General features: G+C 47.0%; 1 protein-coding gene and 1 pseudogene across 2 annotated transcripts in view; one reads left to right on the top strand and one right to left on the bottom strand.

Moving 5' to 3' along the window:
* Positions 1 to 7,761: 7,761 nt before the first annotated feature.
* LOC118884456 lies at positions 7,762 to 7,841 on the bottom strand (annotated as a pseudogene).
* Positions 7,842 to 9,762: 1,921 nt separating this feature from the next.
* Positions 9,763 to 15,404, top strand: part of FAM124A (family with sequence similarity 124 member A) — a 114,179-nt gene continuing 108,537 nt past the window's right edge. For both annotated transcript variants that reach the window (XM_036831794.1, XM_036831795.1), the window contains exon 1: positions 9,763 to 9,934. In XM_036831794.1, the coding sequence (XP_036687689.1) occupies positions 9,870 to 9,934 (65 nt within the window). In that variant the 5' untranslated portion in view covers positions 9,763 to 9,869. The remainder of the gene's footprint in view (positions 9,935 to 15,404) is intronic.

Genomic DNA, 15,404 nt, shown 5'->3' with positions numbered 1-15,404 from the left:
GATCACGGAATCATAATTCAGAGGGAGACTGGGGAACTCATGGAATCATTTCACTCACCATCAGCAGAAGAACGTTTAACGTAACCCTGAGGAACTAAGGAACCCCCGTATTTAAAAGACAGCTCCTTTCCCCTCCATAAGAAATGATTCTACAACCTCCAGCAAACAATTCTCAGTGCTTAGCAACCTCTACCCTGTGAGAACCCTGGGTGACATGGCGTCAACACCCATCACAGTAGGAGATTGGTAGTCAAAGATAGACTGGGAAGAAAATGATCTAATTCACTTACCAACGATTCAGATATAATATTTTGAATTCTGGAAAATATTATGGAAAAGTGAAAGCACCAAAACACAGCCAGTTCACAATATAATGTTTTCCACATTAGATTACTCATGCCAGGAAGAGTCCAGAGGTCACTTGGGTCAATTCTTGAGGAGTTGTGGGAATTAACCACTGTCACTCAGTGTACCCTTTTTTCATGCTTCTTCCAGTAGATAAATCTCCCAGTGGGATGAAACTTAATTATTTGAACTGTGTCTGCTCTGTTACATATCTTTGAAAAAATTTTTAGTGTTCTCCAAGGGATTAGAAAAGGCATCAGAACATCCACAGTCCATGTGTTCAGTCACCCTTTCAGCAACATTGGTAGAATGCCTACTGTGTGCTAGGCTCACTGTTAAGTGCTAGGCATAGAGGCGTCTGTTGTAATGACATCCTCTGTCAATCACTGTGATAGACAGCGAAGGTACAGTGGTGAGTGGAATCGTCTGGGCTTCATGAAACTTATCATTTAGAGGTGGAAAGAGGGAATGATCAAAGTACCACACAAACAAATACAAAATGACCGCTACATTAAGATCCTCTGAAAGCATAAATAGGGGGATCCATCTAATGAGGGAGGAAATAATGATTGAGAGGCAACCTGATGACCAAGTGAACCAAGTGAAAAGTATCCCAGATAGGGAAACTGGCACAGCAAAGGCTCTGTGCCTGGAGAGGAAGTGCAGTTGGTCATTTGAAGAACTAAAAAAGGCCAGTGTAGTCGAGAACAGAGAATGCAGAGAGAATGGCAGTGGGGTTGGGGTGGGGGACAGTGATGACACGTGGGTGGAGGTTTGGTACAGTTCTGCCCTCCATCCTAAGAGCAACAGGAAGCTCTTGTAATCCTTCAGGCGGTACAGGGGATGCCACAGCCAGATCTGTCTTTCAGGAAGAGCACTCTGGCTACAGTACAGTGACTCAGTGAGAGGGGCAGGAATGGATGCAGGGATCCATTTGAAAGATTAGTGTAATAAGCTGGCTTAGAGAGAGGGGAGGAACGGACTAGGGTGATGGCAGTGGAGTTGAAGACAAGAGAAAATGTCAGGGCACATCTAGCAAGCAGAAACGGCAGGACTTGGTGATGAACTGATAACTGGTTAAGGGAAAGGAGAGTTTTCGAGGATGAAACCTCTGGCTTGCATACTAGGATGGATGGTGATACCACTTACTGAGATGAGAGACAGAGAAGAGCATCGTGGCAGGGTGAGCGGGTAGAGAGGATGGGCATGGCCACCACGAGTTCAGTTTTGTAGGACTTTCATTGGAAGTGCCTTTGGGACATCCAAGAAGAGACATCAAGGAGACAGTAAGATCGACAAGGCTGAGGTACAGGGGAGATGTCGCAGTTAGAGATTCGTATTGGGAGCGTATGTGCATCAGTTGAAATCATGGGTCAAGGGAGAGAGTGCAAAGTAAGAGGAGAAGAGAGCCTAGGAACAGACTTTGAGGACTCCAGTCCAGGAAAACTGTGGAGGAGGCTGCATGAGAGCCAAAGTAGATGTGACCAGAGAGACGGGAAGCAAACCAGGGAGCGTTATACCATGAGAACCCGGAAAAGAGACTGTCCCAAGGAGAAGGGAGGCGTTGGTGTCTAAGGAATCTGAAGCCTATCTGGAATGGAAGGAAACGGAGATGACAAATATGGACGATGCTTTCAGGAAATGGGCTGTGTGAAGGGGTGGCAGTTGATGAAAGAGGACGTGGAGTTTAAAAGGTTTTTTTCTTGTTCAACATGAGAGAGAGGACTATTTAAGTGTTGATGGGAGAGATCTCGGGAGAGGTTGAAGATACAGCAGAGAGAAACGGCAAGCAGCAGGGCAAAGTTTCTGAGAAGGACGGATGGGATGGGAGCCTTTAGGTGGAGAGATTTTATTTTGAGGGTAGTCATTGTGGGTGTTGACAACCCACGCAACTGCCAGAGCAAGCCGCTGTTGCCAGCATCGTGGTCCCAAAGATACTGGCGGTACCTCTCCACGTTGCCACCCTGAGGCGGCTAGTCTAGTCAGAGCACCACCCACCAGTCAACCCAGCAGAGGGGTCATCTGAGCCTGAGGCTTTGTTCAACCCCCCTGCCAGTCCAACCAGTAGGGCAACCTTCTCATTCCGTGGCCACGTTGTTTGTTAACCCACAGCACGATAAAGGGCTCTGGACCCCCAGACATAGTTCTGGCAAAAAAAGCTAGCAAACAAGGTGAGTACACCAACAGGGTTACATAAAAGGTCCGGGGTTTATGGAGGTAAGGAGGAGCCTTTCATCCTGGCTTTGGATTTGACAAAGGTTATCACATTGTTTTCAAACTCTCAGGTTGCTTTTTAACTCTTGAATAAGCTGGCAACTGCTTAAGGGCAAGAATTGTGCTTTTTTTATTTACGTCCCCAGTGTCTAGCGCTATCCGGGATACAGTTGACGGACCAGGAGGACAGGATCCCTCACAGGGGGTGGAAAGAGGACAGAGAGAGAAATGAGACTGGAAAGAGAGCCCGGGTGAAGGATCAGCGCCGGGTTGAGGTGTTTGCCCGTATTCTGTGAGTCGATGGTGGCCGTGAAAGTTCTGAAATCTGCAGACCTATCCAGAGACCTTTAGGGTGGTTCAACTCCGAGATGCATAATAGAAGTCTTTATGAGGTTAGGGAACAGGTGGGGAGACAGAAACAGGAGTAGGAAGGCTGGGAACATAAATTTGTATCTTGGAGTTTTAAATTGCAGCTGGAGCAGTTGTAAAATGAAGGCATTATCGGGGTGGAAAAGATGATTGTGAGCCAAATGTCAAAGTCGTCACTGGACCAGGGAAGGAACTAGGAAGTCTGTTATATCGACCCACCAGGAGCAAGGAGACCAGAAGGGGTGGGAAGGAGGTGGAAGGGAAGACAGAACAGCCTAGACCTCAAAGAAGAAAGGTTTGTGCCCTTCCCCTTTCTGTTTGATGAATTCTATTCACTCCTTAAGTCTCAACTTACGTATTCTATTCTGTGAAACTTTCCCATCCCTTCCTCCTCGTTCTCGCCCACCCCGCCCAACCCTGCTCAGGATGTATTGTTTCCTCCCTTCCATCCCTTGCATGGCTCTAACAGCGTTTCGAAACTGAACTGCACACACATCTGTCATAACATTAATTACATCGTATTGAGGTTTGCAGTTTACTTGCCTGGATCCCCCAGTAGGCAGGGGGTTCAAGGGCAGGGGTTTATCTTATTTGAACCAGATCCATCACGATACCCAAGTCAGTATCTTTTGAGGAGAGAGTGAGTGCGTGGCATTGGTGTGGAGGCGGGCAGGTGCATTTGGACAGTCAGATACAGATCGTGAGAGAGCTCATGGAGAGAGAGACTTGGAAGCTGACTGCAGAACAGAACGATGATTAACACCCAACACTTCCCACGTGCCAGGCGCTACCTCCATGGAATAACTCCTCAGTCCTCACAAGCCCTTAGTGTGCCTGTGATACAAACAAGGAAACTGACTCTCAGAGAAGTTACAAAACTTGCCTCAGATCACAAACCTAGTAGGTGATAGCGGGAGAATCTGAACTCAAGCAGTCTGGTCAGCGTCAAAACTCAGACCTACCCACTATGCATATTGTCCTGCCTCCTACGTGAGACGTCTTCAAAGGCAGTGTTATGGGCTAAATTTTGTACCTGCAAATTCATATATTGGAGCCCTAATCCTCAGTACCCCAGAATGTGACCAGATTTGGAGTTAAGGTCTCTAGGGTAATAAATTAAAATGAGGCCATTGGGGTGGGCCCTAATCCAATCTGACTGGTGTCTTTATAAAAAGAGGAAATTTGGGCACACGCAAAGACACCAGGGGTGCGCACACTGAGGAATGACCACGTGAGGACACAGAGAGAAGGCGGTCGTTTACAAGCCAAGGAGAGAGGCCTCAGGAGAAACCACATCTGCCAACGCCTGGAGCTTGGACTTCCAGCCTCCAGAACGGTGAGAAAGTAACTTCCTGTTGTGGAAGCCACCCATTGTGTGGTATTTTGTTATGGCAGCCCTAAGAAACGAAGGCAGGCAGAGTGGTGGAAGACTGGGTCACTGAAGCAAAGTGTGAGAAGAGGAAGAGGACAGAGAGCCAACATCCCAAGTCTACATCGTTAATATGATAAATAGGCGACCCGGCCACAACTCCCAGAAGGCATGACCGTCCTCTCAGGGGCCTGGAGGGCAGCGTCCTGAGTCTAGGGTTTCCCCGTATTTGTAAATTTCCACAGCACTTTTCCAGAGGTCTTTCACGTTCCCATCTCATTTTTCGCCCACCACCTGACAGTTGGAGGGGTAACCATGGGCACGGTGTGGCATGTCTGGGCTTGGACTCCAGATCTACCCCGTAAACTGCAGGCTGAAAGTTCTTGCGGAGGCTCCAAGGCAGGACCACTATCTTTGCTCTCCCCTATCCAAGCAGAGTCATTTATATTTTAATAAGATTATTTTCCAACTCAACAGTGTATCTTTAGTTTCATGTATCCCTTTGCCATCTGGTCCCCTTATGCTTGCCTGTAAGGCTAGTGGCTTTCTTTGTCTAAGTAGACTTGTCAATAGTTTATAATTTTTCTTGTCATGATCATAATATTTATTTTTTACATCAGACAAACTCTTCTGGAGACTTGGAAGAAAGAGATTTTTTTTTCATGTCTCTCTTTAACCTGAATTTTTTATTTCTGGGTTACTTCCCCAACCAGGGATCAAACCCGCACCCCCTGCAGCGAAGGCCTGGAGTCTTAAACACTGGACCACCAGGGAAGTCCCAGAAATGGATTTCTTAAAATAAAGAATTAAATAAAACTGAATGAACAAAACTTCTCAAACTCTACTGGATACCCTAAATTAGTGTATTAGATCAGGCTGGTCTTACAACAAATGGTCCAGAAGATTTAGACTCATGCAGTGAAGTGGCCTAACTTCCCTCTAACTTGAAACTCAAACCCAAGCAAATCCCATGCCCAGGAGATTTTTATTTTTATCTGTTTTCAATCTCTAGCCTTTAAATTTCTTATCTTAAAGCTACTTACCTTCTATTGTTTAAAACCTTTGGCATCGTCCCAATTACTTTTGGCCTTCTTGATTACTAATCTATCTCTTTCACTGGCAAAATCAAAGCTCTTTACCATCAGATTATTTTGAGTTTTTCTTCCAATAATGGTGTCAGGTACCTGGTAGGGCTTCCTCTAAGGAAGCTCAGCTTGGTGGGGGAGCCAGCCCTGCCCGTGGGGTCTGGAACAAGATAAACTGCCCTCTCATTACCTCAAAAGTCCCATGAGGCCAGCCACTGCCTCTGACTTGTTCCCCAATGTGTCCCTGACACCCAGCCAATGCCTGGCACACAATGAGTGCTTAACAAATAAATAGACGGATGGTCTTGTTTTCTAATACACCACCCCATGCTACAACATCCAGAGGCTGAAACAGTATTCTAGGTGAAATACAACACGAGAGTGTGTTCAGATCTGTCTGAGAAAAAGTGATAAAAAAATCAGTGACATCTTGTAATCATATGCTTCGCGGTTTCTAGAGGGCTTCACATTTCCTCTGCGATTTACGCCAAGAACCCCATTTTAAGGACAATGGAAGCCCCACAGGTTTGTGTGAGGATTAAAGAGATGGTGCGCATAAGGCCCCTACCACAATGCCTGACTTGTAGTGAGAGCTTCTAAAACAGCTTATGATCTACCCTGTTTCTCTAGTGGCCTGTCGGTTTCTCGTCAGAAATCAGCTTTCATTTTTCCTGGCCTATTACACCCTACCTCAGTGTTCCTCCCATTCTCACGTTGATGGGAACATCTTTAAGGAGGAGGGCAGGGCGTTCCAAGCAGACCAGTGACACTTCTCTGCCCTCATCTTACAGCGGGGAGGGGGAGGGCGTTGCATCCCCCGACAGTTAAAGTGATCAACGTTAAATAGCTGGAAGTAGAGCCCAGGAACCACGTAAAGGTTATGGGCAAAATACCCTATTGCGATCGCTACAAGGTCCTTGTGCTGATTACCCGCTGACAGCTCTTTTACCAAAAAAATAACAAAGTGAGGCTCCTAAGACCCAAAAACTTAAGCGGGAGCCCATGCATAGCTGGATACGGGTGCTCAGAGGGACAGTGAAGACTGTTCAAAATTTTTCTCTTCCCGATAGTAAATGCATCACTGAGTCACCATCTGACTGTGCCAATAATAAATAACACTTGTGTCTCCTGCAGTTGAGGGGACCTGAATCAGTGTATCATTTGAGATGCAGTCCAGGTTTTTATGTGGTCTGACCTTTCTCTGGATATTTGAGAAAGACTGAAATAACTTAAGCAGCATCTCATTTTCTAAGGGCCATGCTAATTTCACTGTCTCTTCTCTGCTCTTTTTCTTAGTGTTGCCTTCCTGAGGGTGTAACTGGCCCACCTATAGCCTTCCTGGCAGATGGCAAGGACTCCATCCACATTAAATGGGTCACCTGGCTCCCTGACTCACTCACTGGGTGGCCTGGGGCAAGGCCCTTGAACTCACTGGGGTTTAGTTTCCTCGACTGTAAAGTGGAAAAATAAACCTATTTCACAGACCTTTGTGCAGGATTAAATGAGGTGACAAATATGAATTGTCCCTACACAGAATAGACAAAGGTAGGTTCCCTCGTGGCTGTAAGGATAACAAGGTAGCAGAATGTTCATTGGACTTACCTATTTGGCCACTTTTATCACTCCCTTTAATCTGGTCTCATGGACACTGTATTTGTCCTTCTACTTTTCAAATAGGCTATAATGGTCTATTGATTTCAGGGAGATGTTACATGTATATAGAACTGCCTCACTATCATCTTTGCCATTTTGTGTCCTTCTGGTCCCCCAGCTTTCCTTCCCTCCCTCTCTAATCAAATGCTCAGTGCCCTGTCCTGCCGCACCCTTGCTGGTCTCTGCACTGGGAAAGCTCTCCTCACTAACCCCCCTCCACTCTGGGGCTGCTTCCCTTTCATTCACTCAACGCATATTTATTGCTCGAAGGACTATTCCAGGTGCTGGGAATACAGCAGTGAACAAAACAGAGTCCCTGCTCTCCTGGAGCTGGCATTCCATGGATAGGATTGGGGAAGAAAGAACAGGTAATAAGTCAACAAACCTATCATATGTTACGTGCTTGCAGAGTTATAAGAAAGAGCAGAGCAGGGTAAGGGATACTGTGATGTAGGTTTAGTTGGGAAGGGCTCTCTGATGAGGGGCCATTTGAACAGACTACTGAAAGACATGTGGCAGGAGCCTTGCAGAAAATATGGGAGAAATTATTCCAGGGAGAAGAAACGGCAAGTGCAAAGGCCCTGAGGCAGAAGAGGGCTAAATATGCCTTCCCAAGAGAGCGTTCCCTGACATTCCAACTTGAATTACATTCTCTCTCAGGGCACACTGTTCTTTTCTTCATAGCATTCATCTCCACTGATGTTTTATATATATATATATATATATATTTTTTTTTGGTGCTCTACACGTTCAGAGAAACTTCTCTAGTAACGAACTACAGAAATGATCCCTGAAAGTATAGTCTTCATATATGTTTTAATATATACTTGTTTAATAAGTCTCCCTCTCCTGATTACAAGCTCAGCGAGGGCAGGCATCAAATCTGTTGCTGTTTTCCCTTATTTGTATATCCAGAATTCAGCCTCCTGTCTGGTATTTAGTTATCAACTGCATGGATAAATTTAAGATGGTCATTAATGACGTTGTGCTGTAAATCTCTCACAACATTCCTTTTGCCTCATCTGAGAATTTTCTTTTAGGAATCAGTACATGGGGTGGGAAGCGGGGCGAGTCTCCTTTGAACTGGCATGCTCCTTTCTTTCAGCTAATGAGCACAAATTGAGTATAATATATCCATTTCTGTTTTGTGTGCAAGGAATTTTATGCTCAGTAAGGACAATTCAGTTAAGATTTGGGGTTGGCATATTTACCTGTGTTTTTTCTTGATGATGAGATTGCATGTCTATTCTTCTTTTGTTTAGTTGGATTTCTCTTTTATGTAATTTAATTAAGATAAGAATCAAAAGGAGTGACATTTAGGTAAGTAGGAAGGAAGAACAGAAGGGGGAGAGAGGGAGAGAGGAAAGACAATGGATTCCCCTTCAGTGATACCACTGGTCACTGCTTTGCAAATTGAGACTGGGAATGCAGCTAGCTCATGCTTTAAAAGTAATGATAGCTGCCTGGTACTACTGCTTAGCACGTATCAGGACCAATGCTACGTATTTTTATGTATGATCTCAATAAATTCACAACAGGCTATAGGGTAGCTATCAATAGTCCCATCTTACAGATAAGTAAATAAAGGCTCAAAGAGGTTAAATAACTTGCTTTAAAACAGGAGAAAGAAGAAATGAGTGCCTTCCAATGGCTTGGACAGGGCTGTCAGAATTAAATCCAAATTGTTTTGATCCTCCCTGCCCCCAAATTCCATCCAGCCTCACCCTACTAAGAGGAGGTGAGGCCCTCCAATAGTGATCATTAACTCACCCCAGGTGCTGAGCAGGGTACTTTACAAACATCCATTATCCCCTTACAACAACAACCCCTGAATGCAGGTGCCTGCAATGGTCTTTAAGTTATTTTTAAAGGCTTTTTTTTTTTTTTTAACTAGCAAAAGAATGCATGACACCAATTGTAAACTGGCAAGTTGGTGGTGGGAAGCCACTAAGACCTGTGCTAAGAAAGGTGATAATGAATTCAGTGTTGGCAATTCTGAGGAAACTGTACGAAAACACCTAGATGTTCTAACTGGTCCAGAAGTATAACTGATTCCTCCTTGCTTTCACCGTGCGGCCGGGGGTTTCTCGGTGGGACTCGCGACGCTGGGGCTGAGGAACCTCCGGGCAATCCCTAGGATTCTGAATTCCGGGACTGTGGGCCCAGGGGAGAGGGACGGCTCACTCACACATCACACGCGGTCACAAAGCACAGACGGGAACACGCGGTCAGCAGACACCCAGAAGCGTGCACCTACAGATACATACCTACCCACAGCAAACCACAAAGACAAGTGTGCACGGCCACACAGACCTCGCCCACTCATGCATTCACACCACTCATAGGCGCGCAACACGCGGGCTCACGCGAGCTCACGCACAGACTCACAGCCGGAGCACACACCCTCTTGCGCGCGCACCTACCCTCGCGCACATGCACACACTTTCTTGCGCGCGCTCATACTCTGCACACAACCCCCCGCGCGCGCTCACACCGCGTGCACACGGCCTCTTGGCGTACGCACATACCCTGGCTCACGTGCACACCCCCGCACGCACACGCGCTCCGTGCACGCACCCTCTCGCACGCGCACACGCTCGCACGGCCGAGCGGCGAGGGGCGGGGCGGGAGCAGCCCCGGGGGCCTGGCTGGGCGCGGCCAGGAGAGGGCGCGGCGCGGGGTGGCGCCTGAGTTGTTTGCCGGAGCCCGGGCCGTGAGACGCTCAGAGGGAGCCCAGCCAGCTCGGGCTGGTCCGGGCTGCGCTGGGCGGCCCGGAGGGAGCGCGTCCCGGGTCACGCCGGCGCCCGCGAGCGGAGAGCGGCGGGGAACGCGCCATGGACCCCAAGGCGGGTAGCGGCGAGGAGGATGACTGCGTGGACTCGGGCGCAGAGACCGGAGGGTGAGCCGCGCGGACCGGGCCGGGCAGTGGGCGGGGGCCAGTCTCCGAGTTGCGCGGCGGCTCCTCCCGGCCCGGGACCTTCCTGGACCCCGCGCCGGAGTCGCTTCGGCGGAACGCGGCTGCGGGGACTGCTTCTCCTGCCGGGTCCCCTGGGGAAACCGGAGGGGCTGTGGCGAGCCCGCTCTCTGCTGGGCCGGCCCTGAGGGCACAGCGGCGGGGTCCGTGGCTGCCCCGGGTCACGGCGGGCCCCACCCTGGAGGGCAGAAAAGTGGAAGGACGCAAGGTTCAGGGTAACCCCACGCAGCCCACACCACCCCAGCCCGTCTTGCCCTCCGTCATCACTGAGCTGATGCGGAGTGCCAGGCAAATGCAGTGTCCCCCTGTATCACCGTTAGAGAGACAAGGGATGCTCTTGCACTTGTTTCCACCTTCCGCGAGGACTTTCTTATTGTAGCTCCGGAACCCCCTGGAGTCCAGGATGGGGGTCTGGGGATGGGGAGAAAAGGTAAAGAGAGTAGGACACGTGAGACCTAAAAGTCTTTCAGAAGTCTTCTAAGAGGATGGCGTTTTTCATTTTATGGCTTTATTGTGCTTGCCAAGACGCCCTCCCCAACTCCTCCACTGCCCCGCCGAACTTCCTCACTTCTGAGCGCACCTGTCCCAGCTGGAGCCGCTTGCCTTGGGCACAGGTGGGATGAAGATGGTGCTATGATCTAGCCTTACTTATTTTTAAAAATGTCTTCTCTTCAGCGGACTCAAACAATAAGTCCAAACCTTTGGAGACTAATCTCCTCTCCAAACAACACTGTTTTCCTGAGTGGGACAAAAGACTGAATGTCTTTTAGGAGACGAACGTCATTGTAAACGCTTCCGCCCAGCCCCTATCTCTAGAGGACTTCCCGGTGCAGAGTCAGCGTTACATCCAGGATGCGGGTACCGACCCAGAAGGAAAGGGTGTCTTTGCCTATCTGCAGTAACCCAGGGGGAGGGCTGGAGCTGCCCAGAACACAGAAAGCCTCATTCCAAGAAGGCTGGGGAGATTTAGACATAGATCTAAGGATTTGGCAACCCTGTGAGGACAGGAAGAGAGTCCAGGCCCAGAATGGACCTAGGGTCACACCTGACCCGGAGAAAGGCTCCCTAGGCAGCCCCCCCTGCCTGCCCAACCCCGCCCTTCCTTACAGCCTCTATCCACTGGAGCCCAAATCCGGGACTTTACTGCCCCAAAACATTTACCCTGCAATGGGCTTTCCCTGTTATCCGCCCTTGTGATCATTAATGGTTCGCTACAGAACCCTGTTACACTCCAGTGTTGTAACCTGATTCCAAATACTGAACTCCTGTGCTTTCTCCCACGCTTTGTATGTGGGGCATTTATCAACTTTAACTGAAGATCCTTGGCTCCCCCCCCTACCCCCGCCCCGCCCCAGTTAGCTGAACAGGAGTAGAAGAAACAGAACAAAAGTAACCAGGTCATTTTCAGCTGGGTTAGATAAAGCACCGGCTGGTCCATTGGTTTTCAATTTGCAGAGCTCACCTGAAACAGATCTTTTATGCCGGGGCTCTCTCGGAGAAATAGAAAGCCCTGACCCAGAAGTGTCATCACCCCGGCATCCCAACAAACGGCATGACAGCTGTCAGGGCTCCTGGGAGGGGCTTGCTGAGCATACTGACACCTCTCTGTCTCTGTCATAAGTGTGTAAATTAACAGGACAGAATTGTTTGAAGAATTCTTATTGCCTCAGTAGCATTCTTAAGCTAAAGGTAAAGTGGCATGCATTTAAATGAAATAGTTTCAGTGAATGCTTATTAGTCTTGTATTTGCTGCATATTCATATATCCCTTAAAGTTGAGATTACTTATTAAAAAACTGTTCACAGTTTCCCTGCTTTTCCAGAGCTTGCCACCTCTTACCCTCTCCAGCTTTCATACAGCTACCTATCGAGATTGTGTAGAAAGCATGAAGAAAGCTTGCTCAGTATGTGTTTGTTATCATTATTTTTAAAAACGCAAATCGGATCGTGTCTCTCTGCCTTGCAAACTTTTAGTGGTTCTGTCATCTATAAAGCACAAAGAGTTTAGCATGGCCTACAAGCCCGTGTTAATGGGGTCCCCACCCCTCTCTCTCTGGCTTTGTCACTTGGCAGGCTCGTACCTGCACCCTGCATATAACCACATCAGCTGGGTTTTTTCCAATTCCTCACCTGTGTCAAGCTGCCCTCTTTGCCCCTAGGCCCTTCTCCACCTGGCACGCCTGTCTGCCAGGTGAAACTCTACTCTTCTTTCAAGAGTCAGCTCAAGTGACACATCCACTCAGACAGGGAGCCTTAATTTGGGGTGCATGAATTGCTTTAAGTTGCATGCAAAATGATGGGCTTTGTGAAGTTTTATAAGATACTGTTTTTCATCAGATTCTCAGAGTAGCCTGTGATCCCCTCCAAACCACGTTTGGGCAGGGTATAAGTTTCATTTTCATCATGCTGCGTTTGAAGTATTGGGAGACATCCAAGTAAAGATGATGAGTCAGCAGTCAAGTAATCTACCTAGAGAGGAGGTCAGACAGGAGGACTGCAGTTGGAAACTGTCAGCCTAAAAATGGCAGTTGAAGCCCTAGGAGTGGATTCAATCAACTAAAGTTCATAGCAGACACGAGCCTGGCATTTACTATGTGCCAGGTACCATTCTAAGACTTACGTATTTCATTAATTCATTTAATCCTTCAACAAATCTGGGAAGCAGGTACTATTTAAGACCAGCCTTGAAAAACTACAGCATTTAAATGTCAGGTAGAGGAGGATGAGCTGATAAAGGAGCCTGAGAAAAACTAGGCATGGAATGAAAAAAGGAAGAAGGTGATATCCTAGAAGCCAAGGGAAGAAAGGAAAGAGATCAGCTGTGCTATTGAGAAACAAATCAGGATGAGGAAATCATCTCCCTTCTTTTTAAAGGGAGATAATGAAAAGAAGGCAGAGGAGTAGTGGAGGAGAAGCCCGGTCAGTGTGAGGTGGCTGGAGCCCTTTATCTGGGAAAGGGAGGGGTGAGGAGAGACAGTAGCTTGAGGGGAGAGTGGGATGAGGGAAGGATTTCTTAAACGTAGGCATGAATTGGGCAATAAATGCTCCTAGAAAGGATTCTGTAAATGGGAAATGATAACTACGTAGGAGAAAAACGGCTATCTGTGATGTCAGCTTTCTGAAAATGTGCGGGTAGATGGACTTCAGGTCATGTGGACAGATTGGCTTTGGAAAGAGGAGGGACATCCCTGTTGCAACCAGTGGGAGAGAAGGGAAGATGGGGTTTCCATTCAGTGCAAATGCAGCCCCGTCCCCCAGAAGAATGGAGACTTGACACTGTTGTTCCGGGCGATGGTGAGTGAGAACCCAGTCAAGATTAGTGATTACATATGAAGGTACCAGTCTACCTTGCCATTGATTTTCCTGCAGCGGTGTTCACCCACCTGGGGGCAGGCAGAGAGAGACAGTGGGTAGTTGAGATCATCAAGGTCTGGGGGAGAGGGACTGTTGCTAGGCTGGTGTGAACAGAACATAGGAGCAAGGGAAATTTGCGGCTGTTGCTTGAGCTGATAACTGATCCTTTTAGCAGCATATCAGAGGTGCTTCCAAGAACCTTCGTGGATTCCGCTGCCAGTAGACAGACTGTGCTGATCTCTTTGAAAGCTACAGTCCAAAGAGCCAGCCTGCTGGGGTTCAGATTCTGGCTCCTCCACCTAGGAATTGTGGAACCTTGAGCCAGTTACTTAACCTCTCTCTGCCCTCAGCTTTCTCCTTTGCAAGATGGGGATGACAATAATAGTACTCACCTCATAGGGTGGTTGTGAGGATTAAATGAGTCTATACACTTAAAGCCCATAGAACAGTGCCTGGCATAAGTAAACCCTCAGTACATTATTATTTCTTATGAAACACACTCCAAATGGTAAACTTAGAGTTTTATATGATAAAAATGTACATCTCCAGGTGCACTCAAGACCATATGTTCTTTGTACTCATCACAGTAGAGGCTCTGATGCTTTTAAATTGCCTTAAGCAATTTGATTACTGTTCAGAACATCTGAAAGAGTACGGCACATGCCTCAATCTGATAATTATTTTTATTTTGAAGCTGAGGAAACGGAGGTTCAGAGGGTGCCTGACTAGTTAGTGGCCTAGATTGCAGCTTGGGTCTCCAGCACGCCTCCTGCCTAGTGAAGTTGCCTTTCAAAGAGCTGTTTGGTCTGTAATTAATTCTTGTTTTCTGCTCAGACATTTTCTTTTGCTCGAAATGCTACCTTTGCCCTCTGACACCCCCAGCAATACAGGCTAAGACTAAAAGCAAACTAGCATTCTTCTGTGGTGATTGATGTCATTTTGAAACTCCCACTTTCCAGATCCACTTGAAAACAAGCCTTGTGCTTCTGTGTACTTTCTGTTAGAAAAAACTGGCAAGTTGGCTATTGACCATGGTCAACTGTCTTAAGAAACAAGAGTCTCTTAACAGAGGGACAGGCAGTGTTTTGTAAACCCAAACAAAAGGCTAAGATGAATGTTTTCCAATGGGTGTTGCATTAGTGCTGTCTCTCAGATTTGGCCTCTAAGCCAGTCTTTCAGATATAACCATAGCTGATGGATTATTTTCATTCAGAAGTTTGACCTGGCATTAATGGATCTCCACGTCTGTGGCAGCTGTCACTGAGCTTCTGAAAACATAGGGTCATACCATGCTCTTTATCTTTGGGTGACCTCCAACTGATGCGTCACTGTGATTTCAGTGATAAACAATTTTCAGGTCTAGAGTTTATAAACAGGTGGATAGAAAGGAATAGGTAGAATCCATTTTTAAAGGGGACAGGCTTAAAGAATTTTAGATGGGGAAATCTTGCATAGAAGACAAGATGATCTATTGGTACTCTATTATCTTTGCGTTCAAGGTGGAGCTAGATAGCTCTAAATTACCATGGCATCTAATTCAATGGACTGGGAGTTAACAGATGAGGTCCATGGTGCAATGAGCTGATGTTTTACAGAAATACCAAGGTCAATTCTTATCCCAGGATTTCCCTGGAAAAGAGAATTTAGGAAGGTATCCATTTTATATAAATATAAAAATTGGCAAGTAGACTGCTGACGGTGGTAAACTATCTTGAGTGCAGACTCATTTATATTTAACCCCTATACTTATAATTAAAGTACAGTCAAGGGACCACATCTTACTTTCTGTTCATTATTGGCACAGATACTAAATAAATGTCATGTTTGAAAATGTGTTTACTATGCGTGTCAGGCATGTGAATATATATAATCCTTGTATTATTCTGCTCATCTGTATCATGTGTCCACAAATTTTCCGTCCTAAAATTTGTGGATTCACCTTGCATGCTTCATTCTGGCAAAGCTGAATGTCTTATTCAGAGCCAGCTGGATAAATTCTTAGGATGTGAGACCAATAAACAAAATTCCCAAGACAGGTACCC

Source organism: Balaenoptera musculus, chromosome 18, assembly GCF_009873245.2.
Source record: "Balaenoptera musculus isolate JJ_BM4_2016_0621 chromosome 18, mBalMus1.pri.v3, whole genome shotgun sequence".
Taxonomy (NCBI): Eukaryota; Metazoa; Chordata; class Mammalia; order Artiodactyla; family Balaenopteridae; genus Balaenoptera; species Balaenoptera musculus.
The sequence above is the reverse complement of the archived record's forward strand: the minus strand, read 5'-3'. Positions and strand labels throughout refer to the sequence as shown.